The 26,309-nt window shown below is 50.3% G+C and overlaps 1 protein-coding gene across 7 annotated transcripts in view; it reads left to right on the forward strand.

The window, feature by feature from the left end:
• PPRC1 (PPARG related coactivator 1) overlaps window positions 1-26,309 on the forward strand; it is a 31,779-nt gene that overhangs the window by 2,910 nt on the left and 2,560 nt on the right. For 2 of the 7 annotated variants that reach the window (XM_054523416.2, XM_054523414.2), the window contains exons 3-10: window positions 16,537-16,725; window positions 17,307-17,453; window positions 17,567-17,668; window positions 17,785-20,689; window positions 21,728-21,781; window positions 22,943-23,000; window positions 23,712-23,782; window positions 25,352-26,075. In XM_054523416.2, coding sequence (XP_054379391.2) covers window positions 16,621-16,725; window positions 17,307-17,453; window positions 17,567-17,668; window positions 17,785-20,689; window positions 21,728-21,781; window positions 22,943-23,000; window positions 23,712-23,782; window positions 25,352-26,075 — 4,166 coding nt within the window. In that variant the 5' untranslated portion in view covers window positions 16,537-16,620. Of the gene's footprint in view, window positions 1-10,889; window positions 11,907-12,214; window positions 12,527-16,536; window positions 16,726-17,306; window positions 17,454-17,566; window positions 17,669-17,784; window positions 20,690-21,727; window positions 21,782-22,942; window positions 23,001-23,711; window positions 23,783-25,351; window positions 26,076-26,309 lie in introns of those variants that run through there. The other 5 variants (XM_024253364.3, XM_024253366.3, XM_063727419.1 and 2 more) reach the window with 5 other exon arrangements.

Below are 26,309 nucleotides of genomic sequence, written 5' to 3' on the forward strand. Positions count from 1 at the left end.
AGGGAGGGTCTTTAACTTAATGACAATGTCCTGGAGGACTCGAGGCTTAGCTGATTTGTATGGGTGGGTGTAAGCGCCCAGTATTCTCTTTCTCCCTCTGTATGTGTGTGGTAAAATTCACATAACATAAAATTAACCTTTTTTTTTTTAGACGGAGTCTCGCGCTGTCACCCAAGCTGGAGTGCAGTGGTGCGATCTCGGCTCACTGCAACCTCCGCCTCCCCAGTTCAAGCAATTCTCCCTGCCTCAGCCTCCTGAGTAGCTGGGATTACAGGTACCTGCCACCATGCCTGGCTAATTTTTGTATTTTTTTTTTAGTAGAGACAGGGTTTCTCCATGTTGGTCAGGCTGGTCTGGATCTCCCAACCTCAGGTGATCCGCCCACCTTGGCCTCCCAAAATGCTGGGATTACAGGCATGAGCCACCACGCCCGGCCTCTTTTTTTTTTTTTTTTTTTTTTTTTTTTTGAGGTGGAGTTTTGCTCTTGTTGCCCAGGCTGGAGTGCAATGGCGCAATCTCAGCTCACTGCAACCTCTGCCTCCCGGGTTCAAGTGATTCTCCTGCCTCAGCCTGCCGAGCAGCTGGGATTATAGGCATGTGCCACCATGCCCAGCTGAAAATTAACCATTTTTAAATGATCAGTTCAGAGGCATTCTAGCTTTTTATTTTTAAATTTTATTTATTCTATTTTTTTTTTTAGACAGAGTCTCGCTCTTGTCGCCCAGACTGGATTGCAGTGGCATGATCTCAGCTCACTGTAACCTCTGCCTCCTAGGTTCAAGCGATTCTCCTGCCTCAGTCTCCTGAGTAGCTGGGATTACAGGCACCGCCACCACGCCTGGCTAATTTTTGTATTTTTAGTAGAGACGGGGTTTCGCCATGTTAGTCAGGCTGGTCTTAAACTCCTGACCTCGTGATCTGCCTGCCTTGGCCTCCCAAAGTGCTGGGATTACAGACGTGAGCCACCGCACCCAGCCTTCTTTCTTTTCTTTTTTTTTTTGAGACAGTCTCGCTCTGTTGCCCAGGCTGGAGTGCAGTGGTGCAATCTCAGCTCACTTTAACCTCCGCCTCCCGGGTTCAAGTGATTCTCTTGCCTCAGCCTCTGGAGTAGCTGGGATTACAGGCGCGTACCACCACACTTGGCTAATTTTGTATTTTTAGTAGAGATGGGGTTTCACCATGTTGGCCTCCAAGTGATTCACCCGCCTCGGCCTCCCAAAGTGTTGGGATTACAGGCGTGAGCCACTGTGCCCAGCCATTTTTTTTTTTTTTGAGACAGAATATTGCTCTGTCACCCAGGCTGGAGTGCAGTGGCATGGTCATAGGTAACTGCAGCCTCAAACTTCTGGGCTTAAGCAGTTCTCCTGCCTCAGCCTCCCAAGTAGCTAGGACTATAGGTACACACCACTGTGTCCAACTAACTTTTTTATTTTTTGTAGAGACAGGTTTCTTGCTGTTAGCCAGGCTGGTATTGAACTCCTGGCCTCAAGTGATCCTCCTGCCTTGACCTTCCAATGTGTGGGATTACAGACATGAGCCACTGCCTGACCCTGGCCCTTGTTTTTTGTTTTTTATTTTATAGTCTTGCTGTGTTGCCCAGGCTGGACTCGAACCCCTGGGCTCAAGCAGTCCTCTTGCCTCAGCCTTCTGAATGTCTGGGACTACAGGCCGGACCACACCAAGTCTCTAGTATTATTTATTTATTTATTTATTTGAGACAGAGTCTCGCTCTGTCACCAGGCTGAATGCAGTGGCTCGATCTCAGCTCACTGCAACGTCTGCCTCCCCAGTTCAAGCGATTCTCCTGCCTCAGCCTCCCGAGTAGCTGGTACTACAGGTGTGTGCCACCACACCCAGCTAATTTTTTTTTTTTTTTGAGACAGAGTCTTGCTCTGTCACCAGGCTGGAGTGCAGTGACACTATCTCAATTCACTGCAACCTCCGCCTCCTGTGTTCAAGCAATTCCCCTGCCTCAGCCTCCTGAGTAGCTGGGATTACAGGCGTGAGCCACCGCACCTGGCCCAATCTTTTGTATTTTAGTAGAGATGGGGTTTCACCATGTTGGCCAGGATGGTCTGGATCTCTTGACCTCATGATCTGCCTGCCTCAGCCTCCCAAAGTGCTGGGATTACAGGGGTGAGCCACCGTGCCCAGCCACTTCTAGTATTTTTCAATACTAGTCATTAGTGCAAGATGGACTCTGGACACAGGCAGGAGGTACTGAGAAGAGGTTAAGATTAGCAAAGGGGAAGGGAAGAGGAGCCTTACAAAAAGGCAGACAGCAGAAGCAACTGGCTAGACTCATTCCAATAGAGGTAAGCCCCCTGTTTGTCCCAACTCCTAGAACCGCTCCCATCCAACTCCCTCTGCTGACCTTGGCCTTCTATATTTTCTCTTATATTTCTCTCACCCTTGAAATTCCTTCAACTAGTTATTGGCATCGCTCTGTCTTTCTTTCTTTTCTTTTCTTTTTTTTTTTTTTTTTTTTTAGACAGAGTTTCGCTCTTGTTGCCCAGGATGGAGTGCAATGGTGTAATCTCGGCTGACTGCAACCTTCGCCTCCCGGGTTCAAGCAATTCTCCTGCCTCAGCCTCCCAAGTAGCTGGGACTACAGGCATGCACCACCATGCCTGGCTAATTTTTTGTATTTAGTAGAGAAGGGGTTTTACCATGTTGGTCAGGCTCATCTCGAATTCCTGACCTCAGGTGATCCACTCGCCTTGGCCTCCCAAAGTGCTGGGATTACAGGCGTGAGCCACCATGCCCGGCCTGGCATCACTCTGTCTTTCAAGGATGAATCTTGACCTGGATGCTATGGCTCACACATGTAATCCTAGAAACTCAGGAGGCTGAAGAGGGAGGATCACTTGAGCCCAAGAGTTTGAGACAGCAGTGAACTGAGATTGCACTATTGTACTTTAGCTTGAATGACAGAGCGAGACTCTGACTCAAAAGAAAAAAAAAAAGGATGAATCTTTCTCCAAACAGACAGCAGATGATATATGTCTTATGGACGGCCAAACCTCCAGCATCTAACAGAGTGCCTGGAACCTAGTTTGTGAACTACAACTTTTTTTTTTTTTTGAGATGGAGTCTCGCTCTGTTGCTCAGGTTGGAGTGCAGTGGTGTGATCTCAGCTCACTGCAACCTCTGCCTCCCGGGTTCAAGTGATTCTCCTACCTCAGTCTCCCACGTAGCTGGGATTACAAGCATCCACCACCATGCCCAGCTAATTTTTATATTTTTAGTAGAGACAAGGTTTCACCATGTTGGCTAGGCTGGTCTCGAACTCCTGACCTCAGGTGATCTGCCTGCCTCGGCCTCCCAAAGTGCTAGGATTACAGGTATAAGACACCACACCCAGCCGTGAACTGTAACTTTTGTTGAATGATTACAGCAATTTTTATAGATCGCCCCTTGCCCTGACATGTGACTCCTCCCCTCTTGTCCATTTGCTATCATCATCACCATCATTATTTACAAATATCAGTCGTTTTTCTGCCAAAGCAGTTTCTCAAAGTATGTAAGGAATTCCCAGGAAACTTGTTAAACATGGAGAAGGCACCACCCTTGGATGAACTAAATCATATTTCTGGAGAACCAAGGAATATGGTTTTTTATTTATTATATATATATATTTTTTTAAAAAATTGAGACAGAGGTCAGGCATGGTGGCTCAAGCCTGTAATTCCAGCACTTTGGGAGGCTGAGGTGGGCAGATCACCTGAGGTCAGGAGTTCAAGATCAGCCGCCTGGCCAACATGGTGAAACCTCGTCTCTACTAAAAATACAAAAATTAGGCAGGTGTGGGGGCACAAGCCTGTAATCCCAGCTACTCAGGAGGCTGAGGTAGGAGAATCGCTTGAACCTGGGAGGCAGAGGTTCAGTGGGCTGAGACCACACCACTGCACTCCAGCCTGGGTAGCAGAGTGAGACTCCGTCTCAAAAAAATAAATAAAATACATTGTGATAGAGTCTTGCTCTGTCTCAAGGTTGAAGTGCAGTGGCGCAATCTCAGCTGGAGTACAGTTGCACGATCTCGGCTCACTGCAACATCCACCTGCTGGGTGCAAGTGATCCTCTCATCTCAGCCTCCCGAGTAGCTGGGATTACAGGCAAGTGCCACCATGCCTGGCTAATTTTTGTATTTTTAGTAGAGACAGTGTTTCACCATATTTGCCAGGGCGGCCTCAAACTCCTGACCTTAAGTGATCTACCGGCCTTGGCTTCCCAAAGTGCTGGGATTACAGGTGTGAGCCACCACACCCAGCCAATTTTATCTATTTTTAGAGACAGGGTCTCGCTCTGTCACTGAAGTTGGAGTGCGATTATAGCTCACTGCAGCCTCAAACTTCTGAATACAAGAAATCCTCCTGCCTCAGCTTCCCAAATAGCTAGGATTACAGGAACACACCATCGTGCCCAGCTATTTTTTTAATTTTTTCTTTTTTTTGAGATAGAGTTTCACTTTGTTGCCCAGGCTGGAGTGCAGTGGCATGATCTTGGCTCACTGCAACCTCCATCTCCTGGGTTCAAGCAGTTCTCATCCTTCAGCCTCCTGCGTAGCTGGGATTACAGGCGCCTGCCACCATGGCCAGCTGATTTTTTTTTTTTTAGACGGAGTCTCGCTGTGTCGCCCAGGCTGGAGTGCAGTGGCGTGATCTCAGTTCACTTCAAGCTCCGCCTCCCGGGTTCACGCCACTCTCCTGCCTCAGTCTCCTGAGTAGCTGGGACCACAGGTGCCCGCCACCACGCCCGGCTAATTTTTTGTATTTTTAGTAGAGACGGGGTTTCGGTGGTGGTCTTGATCTCCTGACCTCGTGATCTGCCTGCCTCGGCCTCCCAAAGTGCTGGGATTACAGGCGTGAGCCACTGAGCCCGGCCTATTTTTTAGATTTTTTTCTAGAGACAAGGGTTTCGCTATGTGTCCCAGAGTGGTCTTGAACTCCTGGGCTCAAGCGATCCTCCCATCTTGGCCTCCTAAAGTGTTGGGATTACAGGTGTGAGCTGCCGCCCCTAGCTGGTTTAAGATTTCTCACAAGGTTGCAGTCAAATGGCCAGCCAGGATGTAGTCATCTTAAGGCTTGACTGGTGTTGGAGAATCTGCTTCCAAGCTCACTGCCATAGTTGTTGGCCAGCCTCAGTTCTTCACTGGTTTTTGGTCAGAAGCTTCTTCTTTTTTTTTTTTTTTTTTTTTTTGAGACAGAGTCTTGCTCTGTCACGAGGTTGGAATGCGGTGGTGCGATCTCAGCTCACTGCAACCTCCGACTCCCTGGTTCAAGCGATTCTTCTGCCTCGGCCTCCCGAGTATCTGGGATTACAGGCACGCACCACCACGCCCAGCTAATTCTTGTATTTTTAGTAGAGACAGGGTTTCACCATGTTGGCCAGAATGGTCTCCATCTCCTGACCTCCCACATTTGATCCGCCCACCTCAGCCTCCCAAAGTGCTGGGATTACAGGCATGAGCCACCGCACCCCACCCCTATAAAAACTTCCGTTTTTTTGCCATGTGGGTTTCTCCGTAGTACTGCTTATAACATGGCACTTTGATTTCCCTAGAGCAAGAGATCCAAAAGAGGGAGAAAGAGAGAACAAGAGAGGCAGAGAGAGACAGAAAATAGGAGCCCCTAAGCCCACAGCTGCAGTCTTTTTTTTTTTCTTTTTTTTTTAAGAGATGGAGTCTCGCTTTGTCGCCCAGGCTGGAGTGCAGTGGTGCAATCTCGGCTTACTGCAAGCTCCGCCTCCTGGGTTCACCTGCCATTCTCCTGTCTCAGCCTCCCGAGTAGCTGGCACTATAGGCATGCACCACCATGCCGGGCTAATTTTTTGTATTTTTGGTAGAGACGGGGTTTCACCATGTTAGCCAGGATGGTCTCGATCTCCTGACCTTGTGATCTGCCCGCCTCGGCCTCCCAAAGTGCTGGGATTACAGGCGTGAGCCACCATGCCCGGCCAGCTGCAGTCTTTTTATAACCTAATCTTAGATGTGGCATATCATCTGGGAGGCACTTCTGCCATATGCTATTGGTCACAATCCTGGTACAGTCTGGGAGGAAACCCACAGATGAGTGTGAATAACAGGAGGCTGATTATTGGGAGCCATCTTGAGGGTTTCTCTCTCTCTCTCTCTCTCTCTCTCTCTCACTCTTTTTTTCCTGACACTATCCACCTAGAGATTGAGGGCTTCTGAACATACCAGGTCTTTGCAAGTCTGGAAATGCAATTTAGGCAGTGTATCAGAGTATCAGAGTTCATCAGATTCGGGACACTGATTCACACAAATCAAGTTAACATGAAACCTTATCTTGGTATGACTTCCCCCCTTTTCTGGAACTCTTTAGCTAAATTGGTCTTTCGAACACAACAAATTTGTTCCATTTCAGAGTCAATTTCCTGGCTGATTCTCTCTTTTTTTTTTTTTTTTTTTTTTTTTTTTTGAGAGAGAATCTGGCTCAATTGCACAGGCGGAGTGCAGTGGCACAATCTGGGCTCACTGCAGTCTCTGCCTCCCAGGTTGAGGCAATTTTTGTGCCTCAGCCTCCCAAGTAGCTGGGACTGCAGGCGTGCACCACCACGCCTGGGGAATTTTTGTATTTTTTTTTGAGACGGAGTCTCGCTCTGTCACCCAGGCTGGAGTGCAGTGGCACAATCTCAGCTCACTGCAAGCTCCGCCTCCTGGGTTCACACCATTCTCCTGCCTCAGCCTCCCGAGTAGCTGGGACTACAGGCGCCCCCCACGACGCCTGGCTAATTTTTTATATTTTTAGTAGAGACGGGGTTTCACCATGTTAGCCAGGATGGTCTCGATCTCCTGACTTCGTGATCTGCCCGCCTCGGCCTCCCAAAGTGCTGGGATTACAGGCATGAGCCACTGCGCCCAGCCAGATTTTTGTATTTTTAGTAGAGACAAGAGTTTCACCTTATTGGCCTGGCTGATTCTTTTACCACAAAATATTCTTTGAATGCCTAGGTAGGTCTTCCTTGTGATTCAGGTCTTCAAATGTTTCCTCCTCAGAGGCTACACAATATAAAATTATTCCCTCTTATCTTTTACACTTTCCATACCATTATTTTCTGACAGCATATATGGCTCTCTGAAATTGTTTTAATTCTTTGTTTACATGAAGATTGTTTCCCGAGGAGAATATAAGCTCCATTCTGTTAAGGAGAGTTTTTTGTTTTGTTTGTTTTTGGTCCATTTTGTCATTGCTGTAGTGCCTGGCTTATGGAAGGCCCTCAACAAATAAGTGATTATGCTGGTTTAATTCACATAGAAATATACATTACATGAACTGGAAATTTTTGTCTCACTTGATCAATATACTTTCTTCCCACAGAAAATTATTATTATTTTTGAGACAGAGTTTCACTCTTGTTGCCCAGGCTAGAGTGCAATGGCACGATCTTGGTTCACTACAACCTCCGCCTCCCGAGTTCAAGTGATTGTCCTGCCTTAGCCTCCCGAGTAGCTGGGATTACAGGCATGTGCCACCACACCTGGCTAATTTTGTATTTTTAGTAGAGAGGGGGTTTCTGCATGTGGTCTGGCTGGTCTCGAACTCCTGACCTCAGGTGATCCACCCGCCTCAGCCTCCCAAAGTGGTGGGATTACAGGTGTAAACCACTGTGCCTGGCCCTATTATTATTATTATTTTGAGACAGAGTCTCACTGTGTTACCCAGGCTGGAGTGCAGTTGCACAATCTTGGCTCACTGCAACCTCCGCCTTTGGGGTTCAAGTGATTCTCCTGCCTTAGCCTCCCGAGTAGCTGGGACTATAGGTACATGCCACCATGCCCAGCTAATTTTTGTATTTTTAGTAAAGAGGAGGTTTTGCCATGTTGGTCAGGCTCGTCTTGAACTCTTTACCTCAAGCGATCCACATGCCTGGAGCTCCCAAAGTGCTGGGATTACAGACGTGCACCACCATGCCTGACCTCCACAGAAAATTATAAATCAGTTATTTTAATCAGATGAGTCTTTGGCGAGCATGGAGTCAGGAAAAGACAAACGATTGGAGGTTCCCAATTTTTGGTGGCCTGTGGCTCTAAGGTTCTCCTTCATGGTCATTAGGAATGCACTTAAGGACTAGTAGTCACAACACCCCTGTTCAGGTGGCACTGAAGACCCAGAGATATATTACCTTTTTTGAGTAGATTTTATGGAGATACCAGACTTAGATGAATAGATTGTTTTTTCAGATGCTGAATAAAGCAAAAAAGTGGCAAAACGTTCTGCTTTCTTTTATATTAGTCTTCCTCTCAAAGCCTTATCACCATAAACCAGTAGCATTTTATTTTTATTTACTTATTTATTTTGAGACGGAGTCTCGCCCCGTCGCCCAGGCTGGAGTGCAGCAGCGTGATCTCGGCTCACTGCAACCTCTGCCTCCCGGGTTCAAGCGATTCTCCCTGCCTCAGTCTCCTGAATAGCTGAGATTACAGGTAGGCGCCACCACGCCTGGCTAATTTTTGTATTTTTAGTAGAGACAGGGTTTTGCCATGTTGGCCAGGCTGGTCTTGAACTCCTGACCTCGGTGATCCGCCTGCCTCGGCCTCCCAAAGTGTTGGAATTACAGGCGTGAGCCACTGTGCCCAGCCTTAGAGCATCTTTTAGAGTATGCACCTTCCACACAGGAAAAACTGTGCCATCTGTATTAATCTTGCTGGCTGCTCATAGGCAACTTTATTTCAAACTTTATTGTTGCTCCTCATATGACTATTTTATAGAGAAAACTGTGAACAAGATTCAGTTTCCAAATTAGTGGCTTTTAAAGCCTTTTTGGGAAGACAAAGTTAATTCACCTGAAACAACTAATTAAGAAACAATTAGGCCGGGTGCTGTGGCTCATGCCTGTAATCCCAGCACTTTGGGAGGCCAAGACGGGCAGATCATGAGGTCAGGAAATTGAGACCATCCTGGCTAACATGGTGAAACCCTATCTCTACTAAATATACAAAAAAATTAGCCGGGCGTGGTGGCAGGTGCCTGTAGTCCCAGCTGCTGGGGAGGCTGAGGCAGGAGAATGGCATGAACCCAGGAAGCGGAGCTTGCAGTGAGCCGAGATCGTGCCACTGCACTCCAGCCTGGGTGACAGAGCAAGAATCCTTCTCAAAAAAAAAAAAAAAAAGAAAAAGAAACAAACAGGGCTGGGTGCAGTGGCTCACGCCCGTAATCCCAGGACTTTGGGAGGCTGAGGCAGGCGGATCACCTGAGGTCAGGAGTTTGAGACCAGCCAGACCAACATGGAGAAACCCCTCTCTCTACTAAAAATACAAAATTAGCCGGGCGTGGTGGCACATGCCTGTAACCCCAGCTACTCAGGAGGCTGAGGCACAAGAATCACTTGAACCTGGGAGGCGGAGCCTCCCACTCCAGCCTGGGTGACAAGAGTGAAACTCCATCTCACACACAAAAAACAAAAGAAACAACTAAACAGCCAGGCACATTGGCTGACACCTGTAATCCCAACACGTTGGGAGGCCAAGGCAGGAGGATCTTCTGAGGCTAAGAGTTGGAGAACAGCCTGGGCAAGATGTGAGACCCCCCTAGACCCCCCAAAAAATTCACTGGGCATGGCCAGGCGTGGTGGCTCACCGCTGTAATCCCAGCACTTTGGGAAGCCGAGGCAGGCAAATCATGAGGTCAAGAGATCGAGACCATCCTGGCCAACATGGTAAAACCCTGTCTCTACTAAAAATACAAAAAAAAAAAAAAAAATTAGCTGGGTGTGGTGGTGGGCACCTGTAGTCCCAGCTACTCGGGAGGCTGAGGCAGGAGAATCACTTGAACCTGGGAGGTGGAGGTTGCAGTGAGCCAAGATCGCACCACTGCATTCCACCCTGGCAACAGAGTGACACTCCATCTCAAAAAAAAAAAAAATTAGCTGGGCATGGCAGTGTGTACCTGTAGTACCCAGCTACTCTGGAGGCTGAGGCAGGTGGATCCTTTGAGCTTGAGAGATCACAGTGAGCTATGCTATGATCTGCCACGGCACTCTTGCTCACCGCACTCCACACTGCAGCCCTGGGTGACAGAGTAAAACCCTATTGTCTAACAACAACAACAAAAAAGAAACAACATCTAAGAAGAGGTCCAGAAAAGGTCCTCTCTTTTCATGAACATTTCTGGGGATGTATAGTGATGCACTGTTTCCAAAGGGCAATTTTCTACTGTATTTCAAATACATGCGTTGTTTAACTCAGCACTTGAATTTCATGGAAACTATTCCACAGAAAGATTGCACAAAAGTGCAAAGATACATGTATATGACATATGCAGGGGTGTTCATCGTAACAATATGTAATAGTGAGAAACTGTAAACAACTTAAATATTATTTATTTATTTATTTTTGAGAAGAAGTCTCACTCTGTCACCCAAGTTGGAGTGCTGTGGCATGATCTTGGCTCACTACAACCTCCACCTCCTGGGTTCAAGCGATCCTTCTGCCTCGGCCTCCCGAGTAGCTGGGACCACAGATGTGTGCCACCACGTCCAGCTAATTTTTAAATTTTTGGTAGAGGCGGGGTTTTGCCATGTTGTCCAGGCTGGTCTCAAACTCCTTAGTTCAAGTGATCCACCCACCTCGGCCTCCCAAAGTCCTGGGACTACAGGTGTGAGCCACCAAGCCACGGCCAGAAACAACTTAAATATAATTTAAATAACAATACATTCATAAAATAGAACTGGTGCTAAAGGCTCAGTAAATATTTAGCTAGTGAATGGATTAATATATTGTTACATAAAAAAAGCAAATCACCAATTTGTGCCCCTATATATTTTTCCATTCATAGAAAAAAGTGTCAATGAATACACATTAAAAGTAATAAGGGGTTTAAATCTGGGCAGTAGAAATGTAATTTACAGGCCTAGTACATTTTTTCCTCTCAACAGTTTTGTACTTTTTGAAATAATTTTTGTGCTTTGTAATAAAGTTATTTAAAAATAGAAAAACAAATGAAGTAGCTTTTAAGTGGCAAATGAATGAAGAGTAGAGACAGTGATGGACCGTAGATACACAGAGTGGGATCCCTCTTGGCTAGGACAACCAAAGCCTTTCCTAGATTAAATAAGGCATGAAATGTTTTGAGGTTCAAGGATTACAGGTCGACACATAGGCAGGAGAACACCTGTTGTCTTTAGGGAACAGCAAGAAGACCTGAAGCAGCAAGAAACAAATTTGATAGAGAAGGCAACGTAAGTTTCTGAGTAGTAGCAGAGAAGGCGGAGAATGCGACATTTTCCGATTAAGTTTGCAGTACTGCCGCAATATGGGATTAGGTGAGGATTAGCGCTTGGAGCGCAAGTGCCCACTAGGGGGTGGTGTTTCAAAACATATATAGGCCCACTTGGCCCCACTTGGACTAAGGTGAAAGGAACCTACAGCAGGTAGAACGTCAAAGAGGACGTTCCAACAGCTGGACAAGTTAACGACAATAAAATACGCAAATGTTAACTTTCCCCCTTACTGCTAAGCGCTCCCTAAATCGGTATCCCAGTGTAACGCGAAACTAAGCCCTACAGGATGCCTGGAGCTAGTGCCAAACGGTCCCCACTTAAAGCGACTACTAGTCCCAGGAACCTTCGCGCGAGGCCAGGGCCTTCTTCCAGGGTGCAAGTGGGTCTCGCCGCACGGCTCTCTGGGATTCGTAGTCTTGCAGTGTCATTCGGGAGTTGTAGTTCCCTTCCCACAATCGGCTGGGCGAGGCGGCGCCGGCGATCAGAGCTGCGCTGGGTGTTCAGGGGCCAAGATGGCGGCGCGCCGGGGACGGAGAGACGGAGTCGCGCCGCCCCCGAGTGGGGGTCCCGGTCCGGACCCTGGCGGGGGAGCCCGCGGCAGCGGTTGGGGAAGTCGAAGCCAAGCGCCGTATGGGACTTTGGGCGCTGTGAGCGGCGGCGAGCAGGTGAGAGGCTGGCTGGCGGCCCGCGGCAGGCAGCAAAGCGGTGTGTGCCGGGCGGTGACACGTGGACGCCACAGGAAAGGGAGGAAGCGCCTGAGAGTCGATGCCGGGTGGCCGCGGGAGCCGGGCCGGACCAAGTGGGCCTTAGGCCGTTTGCTGGGGTAGGCGGGCAGAGGCAGCGTCTCTATGGCCATTCCTGGGGGACGCCGGAGGGGCAGAGTGGGGTGTCGGAAACATAACCCGCGGTTGGGGGTCAGGGGTTCTGAATTGGGGTCGAAGGCTGAGACCGCCCTGTAAGGATGCCCAGTGAGGCTCCCCGAGCCCTGCGCCGCAGTTCCCTTTTCGGAGCCACGTGGGGTGGGGGCAGCAATTTTCCCGGGAGAACTTGTCTGCCTCCCCTCCCCCTCTAGGCGGCCCCGGCATCCACGTGGGTCGGGCTCCTGGTGGAGGGGGGCGCAGGCAGCGGGTCCACGTGGGGGCGGGGAAGGAACGTCCACGTGGCTCCCGTCCCAGGCTGTCGGGCATCTAGTATCGGCCTTGGAGCCTGGCTGACGCTAACTGGGTGTGTCTCCACCGGTCCCGCCATCTCCTGTCGGGGCTGGAGGCCCGGGCCGGGAAGGAAGGTAAGGGATGCTAGAGTCAACTTTGTTCAGAGCCTTGGAGGTTTTTTTTTTCCCTGCTGCTTGGGTCCGCAACGTCTCTCCACTGCGGATGGGGAAGGACTCTCCAGATGTTGCTGTTGCTGGAGTTTGTTCCCTGCGGATGGCTGAGTGTGATGGGGAGGGTAGAGGGGTGAGGCTGAAGGGTTGTGGAGGAGTGAGTTTGTGGCGCTTCTGTCTGACCGGCTTGGGGTGGGTTGTGAGTCACGGGCATTGGCGTTTTGGTTGCCTTGCAGTCTTGCCTTCTTAGTGATTTAAGGGGCATGGGGAGTGTCAACATACACCTGGGACAAGGTTAAGAAAGGGAAAGGGAATCCTCTGCTCTCCTCACTTTTTCCTCCAGCATCTCTTTTGGGAAGGCATGCTCCTGTAATCTGACACGCAGAAACTGGGGTGGTCCGTACTTAAGGCTCTTTGGATTTTTTGCTGGGGATGGGAAAATTTGGAGGCGGTTTGAGAACTGTTCAACATGTTGTTCAACAGTTGAACATACACTAGATGAGGGGGAATTCTGTTAGATTTTTTTTCTTGGCCTTCAATAAGTGTTATTGTTCTCTACAGTGGAGGGCTTCTTAAAAGTTTCCACCCAGGGTGGAAGGGGCAGGAATTAGTTTGAACTGTTACCTCTCTTAAACAATTAAGCTGAATCCTTGACAGCATTTTTTGTGTGTTACTAGGTGGGAGTTGGGCTGCAGGCTGCCCGGTAATGTCAGGTCCGGCAGACCAATCCAGGCCCTTGCCCAGGGGAGAATGGTTCCTGGGGCAAGAATTTGGGAGCGCTGATCCCTTCTCCCCTACTTTCTCAGAGGTCACATCTTTTGGGGCTGGTGCTGCCTACCTACCAGAGCCCCAGGGACTAGGCCAGAATCTCAAGGCAATGCCCAGCTCTCTATGAACCATTCATCTTCACCTCCATCAGGTGTCCAGTCAGAGAGACACCCTCTCACCTGACCTCACCCATCACTGAATTCCCAAATAGCACAGGGAGAGTCAGGAAGGATCCAAGATCCAGCTATAATAGTTAAGTGGCAATTTGGGATTGGAGAGGATCTCATGGAGAGATTGTCATTCCCTTCCCCCCAAAACCAAAGATGGGTATATGTGAGCTGGTCAGTCAACCAGTTATTTATTGAAATACCATTATGTTTAGGCACAGGGGATACACTGGTAAACCACACAAACATGGTCTTTATCCCTCAGGATCTATGTTTTAAACAGGATAGACCGATGATAAATAATAATGAATGAGACAAAAGTGCAGGATATTTGGGATTATGTAATTGGCAGTAGTGATCTACTTTGCAGAGTCTGGGAAGGGACATTTAAAGTTGAGATGTTAAGACTGTGGAAAACCTTAATCCTCCTGGAGGAATAGTGAAGGCCTCCAGGAGGAAGAGAGTATGGCTTATTGGAGAAACTGAGACCTGTACTACAGAGTAGTGGGAGAGGACATGCTGGAGCAGAAGTCTGGTGGGGAAGACAGGACTTTTGTAAGCTATATATATATTTTGTTGTTGTTTTGTTTTTGTTTTTTTTGAGATGGAGTCTTGCTTTGTCACCCAGGTTGGAGTGCAGTGGTGTGATCTTGGCTCACTGCAACCTCCATCTCCTGGGTTCATGCAATTCCCCTGCCTCAGCCTCCTGAGTAGCTGGGATTACAGGCATGCATCACCACACATGGCTAATTTTTGTATTTTTAGTAGAGATAGGGTTTCACCATATTGGTCAGGCTGGTCTTGAACTCCTGACCTCAAGTGATCCACCCACCTCAGCCTCCCAAAGTGCTGGGATTACAGGCGTGAGCCACCACGCCCGGCCTGTAAGCTATATTAAAGAGTTTAAACTTAATGCTAAGACCAGTAAAATGTCATTGAAGGGATTTAGGGAGGGTCTCAGGCAGTGATCAGATATGCATTTAAAAAGTTTCTGACTGTTTTTGAACCTTGGAGGGAGAAGGTTTGGTGGGGGAAAGCTAGTTGGGAGGTTTTTGAAGTTAGAGGTGCTGATGGCTGGCTCACTTTCAGCCTGGGCTTAGCACTCGGATGATCTTGGTACTCTGGGAGCTGTGCTATTTGGGAATTAAGTGATGGGTGAGGTCATGTGTGAGGGTGTGTCTCTGACTGGACACCTGATGGAGGTGAAGATGAGTGGTTCATAGAGAGCTGGGCATTGTCCTGAGATTCCAGCCTAGTCGCTGGGGCTCTGGTAGGTAGGTGGTGGCAGAGCAAGTGGAGTTGCAGCCTCTTGGCTCACCCTGGAGTGTTTGCAGAGCCAGGTGCTATTCAGCTGCTGGTTTGTAATTATAGGATTGTGAAGGCCTGGGCCTAAAACTTACCACCTTTCGCTGATTATCTGGGCCTGGCCTCCTAACGCGTCCTTAACCAGCCTTTCCTCTTCCTGAGTGTTGGTACTCAGCTCTGTTAGGAGGGTATATATTGGCGGGGTGTGGGGGGTGGGGGTGTGGAAGACACCTGTTGCTTTTTTCTTTTGGAAGTGGTGCAGAATTTCACTTTGTTGCAGAAGGGGAAAGGGAAGGTCTGGCCTGTCTGTATGTGATCCTGTTCTCAGGCCTTCTTACTTCATGTTTCCTATGCGGTGGTTTCCCCTTATCCACAGTTTCTGTTAACCTGCCGTCAACTGGGGTCTAAAAATACATGAGTACAGTACAGTGAGATATTCTGAGAGCCAGAGAGACCACATTTGCATAACTTTTGTTATTATGTTTTAATTATTCTATTTTATTATTAATTTCTTATTGTGCCTAATTTATAAGTTAAACTTCATCGTTGGTATGTATTGTTTGTATCAATACATACCAATGTATTGGTAGTATCTGTGGTTTCAGGCATCTACTGGGGATCTTGGAACGTATCCCTCTAGGATAAGGGGGGACTACTGTAGTGGAGATCCCCGTGGCTCTGGCCTCACCACTACCATTCTGGTCCCTTCTGGCCCTGCCCACACCCACACTCTTGACAGGTCTGGGCGGGCTGCTTGATGCCTGACACAAGAGGCCGTAAATGCTGCTAGTTCTTAGAGGAGTGTGGGGTGGGGCCTTTTCATCTAGGGACTCAAGCTTTCTCTTCACTTGCTCTCACCTGGTAGGAGTGGAGAAGAGGCCCTTCCCTTGGAATTACCATTGAGAGGTTGAGTGTCTCACTGTTGGGCCTTCAAAATAAGTGTCGGCCGGGCGTGGTGGCTCACGCCTGTGATCACAGCACTTTCAGAGGTAGAGTCGGGTGGATCACTTGAGGTTTGGAGTTTGAGACCAGCCTGGCCAATATGGTGAAACCCTGTCTCTACTAAAAATACAAAAATTAGCCGGGCGTGGTGGTGGACGCCTATAATAGCTGCTCCGGAGGCTGAGGCAGGAGAATCGCTTGAACCCGGGAGACTGAACCCATGAGTGTCATGGAGCTGGGGGTAGGGGGTGGGGTGTGATTGCCAGAAAAGTTAATGATGCAGAAAAGTCTATGATTTTAGAGTTGTGAGGAGAGATCACCGTGGGCTGGGGAAGCTGGGGTGTCTTCTTGAAGAGGTAGGAATTGCACTAAGCAGAGACCTAAATGGGATTTGAGGTAGGTGAGGTTGTTGGAGCTGAATCTGTCTCCTTGCTGACCTCTTTTGCTTTGTTGTGCCCCTCAGACTGTTATCTTCACTGCTGCCAGTAGATGATTCTGAACAATCTTGATTTTCCTGATGTTTTTACTCTCGGGTTTTAATCTGTGACTCTAGCTGTTTCTGGTTGGAGCCCAAACATTTTTCTGCCCCAGAAGGTCCTTGAAAACTGCCATCCTCGTTGGGGCTTTTGCTCATAGGTTGTGCTTCTCTCTGCTCTGCTAGCCCAGAAGTTTGGCGACAGTATTGCTGCTGCTGAGTTTGGGCCCAGCAGTAGAGGGTACCTGATTTATGGAGCATATCAATCAGCTGCTGCCAGAGAGCTCATACCCTTCTCACCTTCTTCTCTGCTCCAGGTGCTGCTGCATGAGGAGGGAGGTGATTCTGGCTTTGTCAGTCTCTCTCGGCTGGGCCCATCTCTGAGGGACAAGGACCTGGAAATGGAGGAGCTAATGCTGCAGGATGAGACACTGCTGGGGACCATGCAGAGCTACATGGATGCCTCCCTTATCTCCCTCATTGAGGATTTTGGGAGCCTTGGAGAGGTGAGCTGGGGCTGGACTCTGAAATCTTCAAGCAGGAGGTTTACATGGGAGGTTCTAGCTCAAATTCTTGGCATGGCTCTGCTCTCGCAGGACCTTAGCTTCTTCCTGGGTGCCCAGCCTGAACCCTTCAAGTGTATTTTTTGTCTCTAAGTGGGAATTAGGCTGCAGGCTGCCAGATTATGTCCCATGTAAGAATTCCTTTCCTACCCTAGACTATAGTCCAAGGCCTTTCCCGCTGTCTGGGCCCCTGAACTACATGTCCAGAGGGTTCTGATCTCTGTTTTTCAGCTCATTTCTAGCCTAGCCGAAGGTTGTCTGCTGAGCATCCCACATCTTATCTGAGGGTAGGGGAATGTGTAAAACCCAAGCTTGAGTCAAGTCTGACAGGTCTCTGTTGACACCAGAGAGCTGGTGGATGGTAGCTGAGATTGGAATCCATGCCTTCTGGTATTCAGATCCCTCTCGCTGCCCCATTAGCTGAGTTGAACCTGGGAGACTGATTCTCTCGATATCCAGTCCTTAGTGGCATAGTAGGTCATTAGGGATGTTGGTAGGACCTTCTGGTTGTTTTTCTGGAGCAGAGCAGGTTATCTCTGGAGGACCAGAATGAAGTGTCGCTGCTCACGGCTCTGACGGAGATCTTGGACAATGCAGATTCTGAGAACCTTTCTCCATTTGACAGCATTCCTGATTCGGAGCTGCTTGTGTCACCCCGGGAGGGCTCTTCTGTGAGTGTGGGACCAGGGGAAGGGGATTGGTACAAAGTTTAGACCCATGCCTGTGGACCTACTCATATAGCTCTGAAGCATAGACTGATCTCAGGTCTTTCTTTCCCTCTTAGCTGCACAAGCTGCTTACTCTCTCTCGGACACCCCCAGAACGTGACCTCATCACCCCAGTTGACCCACTGGGGCCCAGTACAGGCAGCAGTAGAGGGAGTGGGGTAAGCCTGACCTAGGGGGCTTCAGAAACTCCCAGGTGGGAGGAGTGTGTGGGGACAGGTCTGGAAAATACTTTCCCAAAGAAAACTCCTCCTGAGACCTCTCTTCTCTCCTGCAGGTTGAAATGTCTCTTCCAGATCCCTCTTGGGACTTCTCCCCACCCTCTTTCTTAGAGACCTCTTCCCCCAAGCTTCCTAGCTGGAGACCCCCAAGATCAAGACCACGCTGGGGCCAATCCCCACCTCCCCAGCAGCGCAGTGATGGAGAAGAAGAGGAGGAGGTGGCCAGCTTCAGTGGCCAGATTCTTGCTGGGGAGCTTGACAACTGTGTGAGCAGTATCCCGGACTTCCCCATGCATTTGGCCTGCCCTGAGGAGGAAGATAAAGCAACAGCAGCAGAGATGGCAGTGCCAGCAGCTGGTGATGAGAGCATCTCCTCCCTGAGTGAGCTGGTGCGGGCCATGCACCCATACTGCCTGCCCAACCTCACCCAACTGGCATCGCTTGAGGATGAGCTTCAGGAGCAGCCAGATGATTTGACACTGCCTGAGGGCTGTGTAGTGCTGGAGATTGTGGGGCAGGCAGCCACAGCTGGCGATGACCTGGAGATCCCAGTTGTGGTGCGACAGGTCTCTCCTGGACCCCGGCCTGTGCTCCTGGATGACTCGCTAGAGACTAGTTCTGCCTTGCAGCTGCTTATGCCTACACTGGAGTCAGAGACGGAGGCTGCTGTGCCCAAGGTAACCCTCTGCTCTGAGAAAGAGGGGTTGTCATTGAACTCAGAGGAGAAGCTGGACTCAGCCTGCTTATTGAAGCCCAGGGAGGTCGTGGAGCCGGTGGTGCCCAAGGAACCTCAGAACCCACCTGCCAATGCAGCACCAGGTTCCCAGAGAGCTCGAAAGGGCAGGAAGAAGAAGAGCAAGGAGCAGCCAGCATCCTGTTTGGAAGGCTATGCCAGGAGGCTGAGGTCATCTTCTCGCGGGCAGTCTACCGTAGGTACGGAAGTGACCTCTCAGGTAGACAACTTGCAGAAACAGTCTCAGGAAGAACTTCAAAAAGAGTCTGGGCCTCTCCAGGGTAAGGGGAAGCCCCGAGCTTGGGCTCGGGCCTGGGCAGCTGCCTTGGAGAATCCTAGCCCTAAGAACTTGGAGAGAAGTGCTGGACAATGTAGTCCTGCTAAAGAAGGCCCTCTAGACCTCTACCCCAAGCTGGCTGACACTATCCAAGCCAATCCTATACCAACCCATCTCTCATTGGTCGACTCTGCCCAAGCCAGCCCCATGCCAGTTGACTCTGTTGAAGCTGATCCCACTGCAGTTGGCCCTGTTCTAGCTGGCCCTATACCTGTTGACCCTGGGTTGGCTGACCTTGCTTCAACCAGCTCAGAACTGGTTGAGCCTCTGCCAGCTGAGCCAGTGCTGATCAACCCAGTCCTGGCTGACTCAGCAGCAGTTGACCCTGCAGTGGTTCCCATCTCAGATAACTTGCCACCAGTTGATGCTGTCCCATCTGGCCCACCACCAGTTGATCTAGCACTAGTTGACCCTGTTCCTAATGACCTGACTCCAGTTGACCCAGTGCTAGTTAAGTCCAGACCAACTGATCCCAGACGTGGTGCAGTGTCATCAGCCCTGGGGGGTTCAGCACCCCAGCTCCTCGTGGAGTCAGAGTCCTTGGACCCACCAAAGACCATCATCCCTGAAGTCAAAGAGGTTGTGGATTCTCTGAAAATTGAAAGTGGTACCAGTGCTACAACCCACGAAGCCAGACCTCGGCCTCTCAGCTTATCTGAGTACCGGCGACGAAGGCAGCAACGCCAAGCAGAAACAGAAGAGAGAAGTCCCCAGCCTCCAACTGGGAAGTGGCCTAGCCTTCCAGAGACTCCCACAGGGCTGGCAGACATCCCTTGTCTTGTCATCCCACCAGCCTCAGCCAAGAAGACAGCTCTTCAGAGAAGCCCTGAAGCACCCCCTGAGATTTGCCTTGTGCCTGTAGGTCCCAGCCCTGCTTCTCCTAGTCCTGAGCCACCTGTAAGCAAACCTGTGGCCTCAGCTCCCACTGAGCAGGTGCCATCCCAGGAGATGCCACTGTTGGCGAGACCTTCCCCTTCTGTGCAGTCTGTGTCCTCTGTTGTGCCCACACCTCCCGCGATGTCTACTGCCCTGCCTTTCCCTGCAGGTGGGCTGGGCATGCCCCCCAGTCTGCCCCCACCTGCCTTGCAGCCTCCTAGTCTTCCATTGTCTATGGGGCCAGTACTACCTGATCCGTTTACTCACTATGCCCCCGTGCCACCCTGGCCTTGTTATCCTCATGTGTCCCCTTCTGGCTATCCTTGCCTGCCCCCCCCACCAACAGTGCCCCTAGTGTCTGGTACTCCTGGTGCCTATGCCGTGCCTCCCACTTGCAATGTGCCTTGGGCACCCCCTCCTGCCCCAGTCTCACCTTACAGTTCCACCTGTACCTATGGGCCCTTGGGATGGGGCCCAGGGCCTCAACATGCTCCATTCTGGTCTACTGTTCCCCCACCTCCTTTGCCTCCAGCCTCCGTTGGGAGAGCTGTTCCCCAACCTAAGATGGAGTCTAGGGGCACTCCAGCTGGCCCTCCTGAAAATGTACTTCCCGTGTCGATGGCTCCTCCCCTCAGTCTTGGGCTACCTGGCCATGGAGCTCCTCAGACAGAGCCTACCAAGGTGGAGGTCAAGCCAGTGCCTGCATCTCCCCATCCGAAACACAAGGTGTCTGCCCTGGTGCAAAGTCCCCAGATGAAGGCTCCAGCATGTGTGTCTGCTGAAGGTGTGACTGTTGAGGAGCCTGCATCAGAGAGGCTAAAGCCTGAGACCCAAGAGACCAGGCCCAGGGAGAAGCCCCCCTTACCTGCTACCAAGGCTGTTCCGACACCAAGGCAGAGCACTGTCCCCAAGCTGCCTGCTGTCCACCCAGCCCGTCTAAGGAAGCTGTCTTTCCTGCCTACCCCACGTACTCAGGGTTCTGAAGATGTGGTACAGGCTTTCATCAGTGAGATTGGTGAGTGCCACACAGTTCCCCCACGTAGTCCACAAGTTGGCTGGGGGACTCTGTAGAATAGGATAAGCCACGCTGATGAGGCTGGCCTTTGTTGGATTTCTTTGGAGGAGTTTTTTTGTTTTTATTTTGAGACGGAGTCTTGCTCTGTCTCCAGGCTGGAGTGCAGTGGTGCAATCTCGGCTCACTGCCTCCCGGGTTCAAGCAATTCTCCTGCCTCAGCCTCACAAGTAGCTGGGACTACAGGTGCCCACCACCACGTCCGGCTAATTTTTGTATTTTTAGTAGAGACAAGGTTTCACCACGTTGGCCAGGTTGGTCTCGATCTCCTGATCTCGTGATCCGCCTGCCTCAGCCTCCCAAAGTGCTGGGATTACAGGCGTGAGCCGCTGCACCATGCCTTTTTTTTTTTTTTTTTTTTTTTTTTTTTTTTGAGATGGAGTCTCCCTCTGTTCCCCAGGCTGGAGTGCAGTGGCGTGATCTCGGCTCACCACAACCTCCACCTCCCGGGTTCAAGCAATTCTCCTGCCTCAGCCTCCCCAGTAGCTGGGATTACAGGCACTCACACCCACGCCTGGCTTTTTGTATTTTTAGTAGAGATGACGTTTCACCGTGTTGGCCAGGTTGGTCTCAATCTCCTGACCTTGTGATCCGCCCGCCTCAGCCTCCCAAAGTGCTGGGATTACAGGTGTGAGCCACCGCCCCTGGCCTGTTTTTGTTTTTAAGAGATGAGGTCTCACTGTGTTGCCCAGGCTAGACTTGAACTCCTGGGCTCAAGTGGTCCTCCCACCTCAGCCTTCCAAGTAGCTGGGATTTATAGGCACAGGTGTGTGCCACCGTGCCTGGCTGTGGAGGGTTCTTCAAAGGCAGAGTTCTGGGTTGATTTGAATCCTTCATGCTTTGTGCTGCTACCTTGGCTCACTTAGTACAGAGGGCAGAGGGAGTGGAAAGGGAGAAGTGAGATGATTTGGGGGCTTCCTGGGACCTGTGTACTCAGTTGATAGGGGCTCGTTTTCAATCCTGTGTTGTGTGCCTCCACAGGAATTGAGGCATCGGACCTGTCCAGTCTGCTGGAGCAGTTTGAGAAATCAGAAGGTGAGGGAACATGTGTAGTTTTGCTCCAACTCTTTTTTTGGTGATACTTCTTTTGGGCCCAGCCCTGTAGTTGCTTAAACTAGGGTGAGAGGGGACAGCCTTAGCCACTAGAGCAGACCCCTAATTGGAAGAGGGAGACAAGATTGAACTGTGACGATAATCCAAGCCAGGGACGGCAGTGATACAGTAAGGAAGGTATTAAAAAGAGTAGACTGGGAATCCAGGCCAGGCGTGGTGGCTCATGCCTGTAATCCCAGCACTCTGGGAAGCTGAGGCAGGTGGATCATGAGGTCAGGAGTTTGAGACCAGCCTAGCCAACATGGTGACATCCCATATCTACTAAAAATACAAAAATTAGCTGGGCGAGGTGGCGGGCACCTGTAATCCCAGCTGCTCGGGAGGCTGAGGCAGGAGAATTGTTTGATCCCAGCAGGCAGAGGTTGCAGTGAGTCGAGATCGTGCGATTGCACTCTAACCTGGGCCACAGGGTGAGACTCTGTCTCAAAAAAAAAAAAAAAAAAAAAAAAAAAGGGAATCCAAGCAGGTTGGGGTTGTTTAGGGACATTTTTCTAGAGGGAAGTAGCTTTCAGGCTGGGCACTGAAAGACAGGTAGGAATTCACAGAGAGAATATGTGTGGCAACTAAAGGCAGAGGGTAGGTATAGGAAGAATGGCATATGGCACATTTGAAAGGCAATGAATAGTTGGCTTTCTCAGTATAAGTCATGGATGTAGGTGCTATGGAGGACACTATCCTGTTCTCAAGGAGCTTATGGTCTAACTGGGGAGAAGAATCTACAGAAATGATTCCTGAGTTGGTAACAAGGCAAAATAGAAAATGTGATTTGTAGAACGAGAGTAGGCTGTGAGGCCAGGAAGCTAGTTAGGCAGATCATAGATCACCTTGAACGCTAGGCTTATACATTTGGACTTTATCTCAAATTCAGTGGAGGAATGTGGGTGTTTCTGAGTAGAAAAGAGACATGATTAAAAATAGTACTTGGGCATCCACTGGAGGAGACTGGATCTCTTTGGGGAGATCCCAACAGGGAATATGTAGGCAAAGTGGATTTTCCTCCTTTGGGTCTCAAAGCAAGCCCTTCTGTGCCGCCTCAGTCTAGAACATCTGGTTGGGCTTTTAACTAGTATGGTTTCTTTGCAGCCAAAAAGGAGTGTCCTCCTCCGGCTCCTGCTGACAGCTTGGCTGTAGGAAACTCAGGGTAAGTATGGAGACATGAGCGAGTTACCCTACAGCTGTTGGTCAGCAGCCGGCTGACACTCCAGGACCGTCAACTGGATGCCTCTGTTGCAGGGATGCTGTAGTCAGCTCTAGAGTCTTTCCCTGTTTCCCTACCCCTTACTCTGCCTATCACTACTGGGCAGTGTTTTGGGTGGTGAGGTGAGAACGGGGCATGTTCACTGCCCTCCAGCTGATTCCAGTCGGGTTCCAAATGTCCTGGAGGTGCCTTTTATCTCCTGGCAAGTCATGCCTTTGGGGATTTCTTTCCTTCATTTAATAACACTTCAAGTTTGCTCAGTGCTGGTAATGGTGTAACTTAAAGTGGAGGAAGATGTTAATGGCTAGGACTCATTTTTCATGTTCATGGTCCTCCATCCTGTTCTGCCAAGCATGTTCCCCTCCACATTGATTTCAGGTTGGTGTGAGCTGGGCAGGTGAGACTCCATGTGAAGGAGGTGGGGGGTATTCAAGGTCATGGCCAGCCTGCCTCTTGGAATTGGGCAGGGCTCAGTTGAGACCCAATTTGTAGTTCAGTCAATAAGACCCTTTTGTGCAGGAAGAAGATGATGGAGGCAGTTTGTGCATCCCATTCTTCTCTGCACCCACCCCCTCCCATTGATTTCTGAGAAAGGCAAATGTATAAGATATTGAGGAGGCAATGAATCAGGCTTTCCCTTTTCCCCCCCGCCAGCGGCGTTGACATTCCCCAGGAGAAGAGGCCCCTAGACCGGTTACAAGCCCCAGAACTGGCCAACGTGGCAGGTGGGTTCAGGGTGGGGAATTCTGCCTGTGATTAGTCTATGCAGCAACGTTTGCTGAGCCTACTCCAAATCAATTGTGTGTAGGCGTTAAGGATATAGAGATCTGATCTCCAGCCTTGAGGTACTCACAGTCTAGGGGGCAGACGTGTAAACGAATGAGCATGTTGAGTATCAGGTGCTATGTTACAGCCTATGGGCTAGGCGCAGTGGCTTGCGCCTGTAATCCCAGCACGTGTGGGAGGCTGAGGCGGGCAGATCACTTGAGGTCAGGAGTCCGAGACCAGCCTGGCCAACATGGTGAAACCCTATCTCTACTAAAAAAAATACAAAAATTAGTTGGGCGTGGTGGTACATGCCCGTAGTCCCAGCTACTTGGGAGGCTGAGGCAGGAGAATTGCTAAAATCCAGGAGGTGGAGGTTGCAGGGAGCTGAGATCGTGCCTCTGCACTCCAGCCTGGGGGACAGAGCAAGACTCTATCTAAAAAAAAAAAAAAAAAAAGAATGCCGGGTGCGGTGGCCCACGCCTGTAATCCCAGCACTTTGGGAGGCCGAGGCGGGTGGATCACGAGGTCAGGAGATCGAGACCATCCTGGCTAACACGGTGAAACCCCGTCTCTACTAAAAATACAAAAAAATTAGCCGGGCATGATGGTGGGCGCCTGTAGTCCCGGCTACTTGGGAGGCTGAGGCAGGAGAATGGCGTGAACCCGGGAGGTTGAGCTTGCAGTGAGCTGAGATTACGCCACTGCCCTCCAGCCTAGGCGACAGAGCAAGACTGTCTCAAAAAAAAATCTATGGGTTACAGTGAGATGTGAAGAGGGACAGTCAGGGAAGGGTTATATAGAAACTAATCCCCTAAGCTGAGGCTTGAGAAACTCTATCAGGTGGTAGATTTAGGGGACAGGGCATTCTAGGAAGACGGAGCAGCTTGAATGAACTGAAGAAACAAAACCAACTGGGTATGTTTTGGGGAATTGTGAGAAGCTTGGTTTGGCTGGAGTGTAGTAGCTGATCAGGGCAGTGGGCAGAGGTAAAGCGAGAGATAAAACTGGAGTGGTAAATAGAAGGTCAGATTATAGGGACCTCGAATGCCATATTAAGCTCTTTGGACTTTATCCTGTGCATTGAAGAAACTTTGCCAGATTGGTTTTTGGGTGCTCCATCTAGCAGGAATGTGGAAGACAGGTGGACTCTGAAGCTGGAAGTGGGGAGACGATAGAAGATGACTGCATAAGTCCAGGCAAGATGCAGCCTAGAAGTCAGGCAGTACTGGGTGGAAGGGGCGGATCTGAGAATGGAGAGCTTAGGCTCTAGGACCTGGCTACTAGGTTTGGGTAGTGAGAGGATGAGGGCTTCAGGAAGACCCTAGCTGGCTGGATTTCTCTTGCTGGTCCCCAAGTTGGGGAACATGGGGAAGGAGCAGTTGAAGCAGTGGGAGAAGTTGGGCTGCTTACCTTGCTTGGTGTACTTTGTGAGATGAGGTGGGGGTCTCTGGAGGCTATATACACGGTATTTGGAAGCATAGAATCGGATCTCATCCTGCTATCTCCATCCTCCCTCCCCATCACAGGGCTCACCCCTCCAGCTACCCCTCCCCACCAGTTATGGAAGCCCCTGGCTGCTGTCTCACTGCTGGCCAAAGCCAAATCTCCTAAGTCCACCGCCCAGGAGGGAACCCTGAAGCCTGAAGGAGTTACGGAGGCCAAACATCCAGCTGCAGTTCGCCTCCAAGAAGGGGTCCATGGCCCTAGTCGAGTCCATGTGGGCTCTGGGGACCATGACTATTGTGTCCGGAGCAGGACTCCCCCAAAAAAGATGCCTGCCCTAGTCATTCCAGAGGTGGGCTCCCGATGGAATGTCAAGCGCCATCAGGACATCACCATCAAACCTGTCTTGTCCTTGGGCCCAGCTGCCCCTCCGCCCCCATGCATAGCTGCCTCCCGGGAGCCACTTGATCACAGGACTAGCAGTGAGCAGGCAGATCCCTCAGCACCCTGCCTTGCCCCATCCAGCTTGCTGTCCCCTGAGGCTTCACCCTGCCGGAATGACATGAACACTAGGACTCCCCCTGAACCCTCAGCCAAGCAGCGGTCAATGCGCTGTTACCGAAAAGCCTGCAGGTCAGCCAGCCCCTCAAGCCAGGGCTGGCAGGGCCGCCGAGGCCGCAACAGCCGTTCTGTCAGCTCTGGGTCCAACCAGACCAGCGAAGCATCTTCCTCCTCATCCTCATCGTCGTCTTCCTCATCCCGATCTCGGTCCAGGTCCCTCTCCCCCCCACACAAGAGGTGGCGAAGGTGAGCTTTGATGGCCCTGTAGGTCCTCTCCATTTAGGAAGTTCACGTACTTCTGTGGTTTACTTTGAAAGCTTTTACCCATTGACTTTGGTACTTTCAGGCGCTAAGGCTTCTATTTCTGTCTTTGGCTTTTGTGTTTTCCCTTTTCCTGGATTGTTGAAGGAGGCAAGCTGTGAGACGATTGCTTCTGTCCCCTGTTGGAGCTTGGGGTGTCAGTGAGGTCTCCTGCTTCCT

Source organism: Pongo abelii, chromosome 8 (genome assembly GCF_028885655.2).
Source record: "Pongo abelii isolate AG06213 chromosome 8, NHGRI_mPonAbe1-v2.0_pri, whole genome shotgun sequence".
NCBI lineage: Eukaryota > Metazoa > Chordata > Mammalia > Primates > Hominidae > Pongo > Pongo abelii.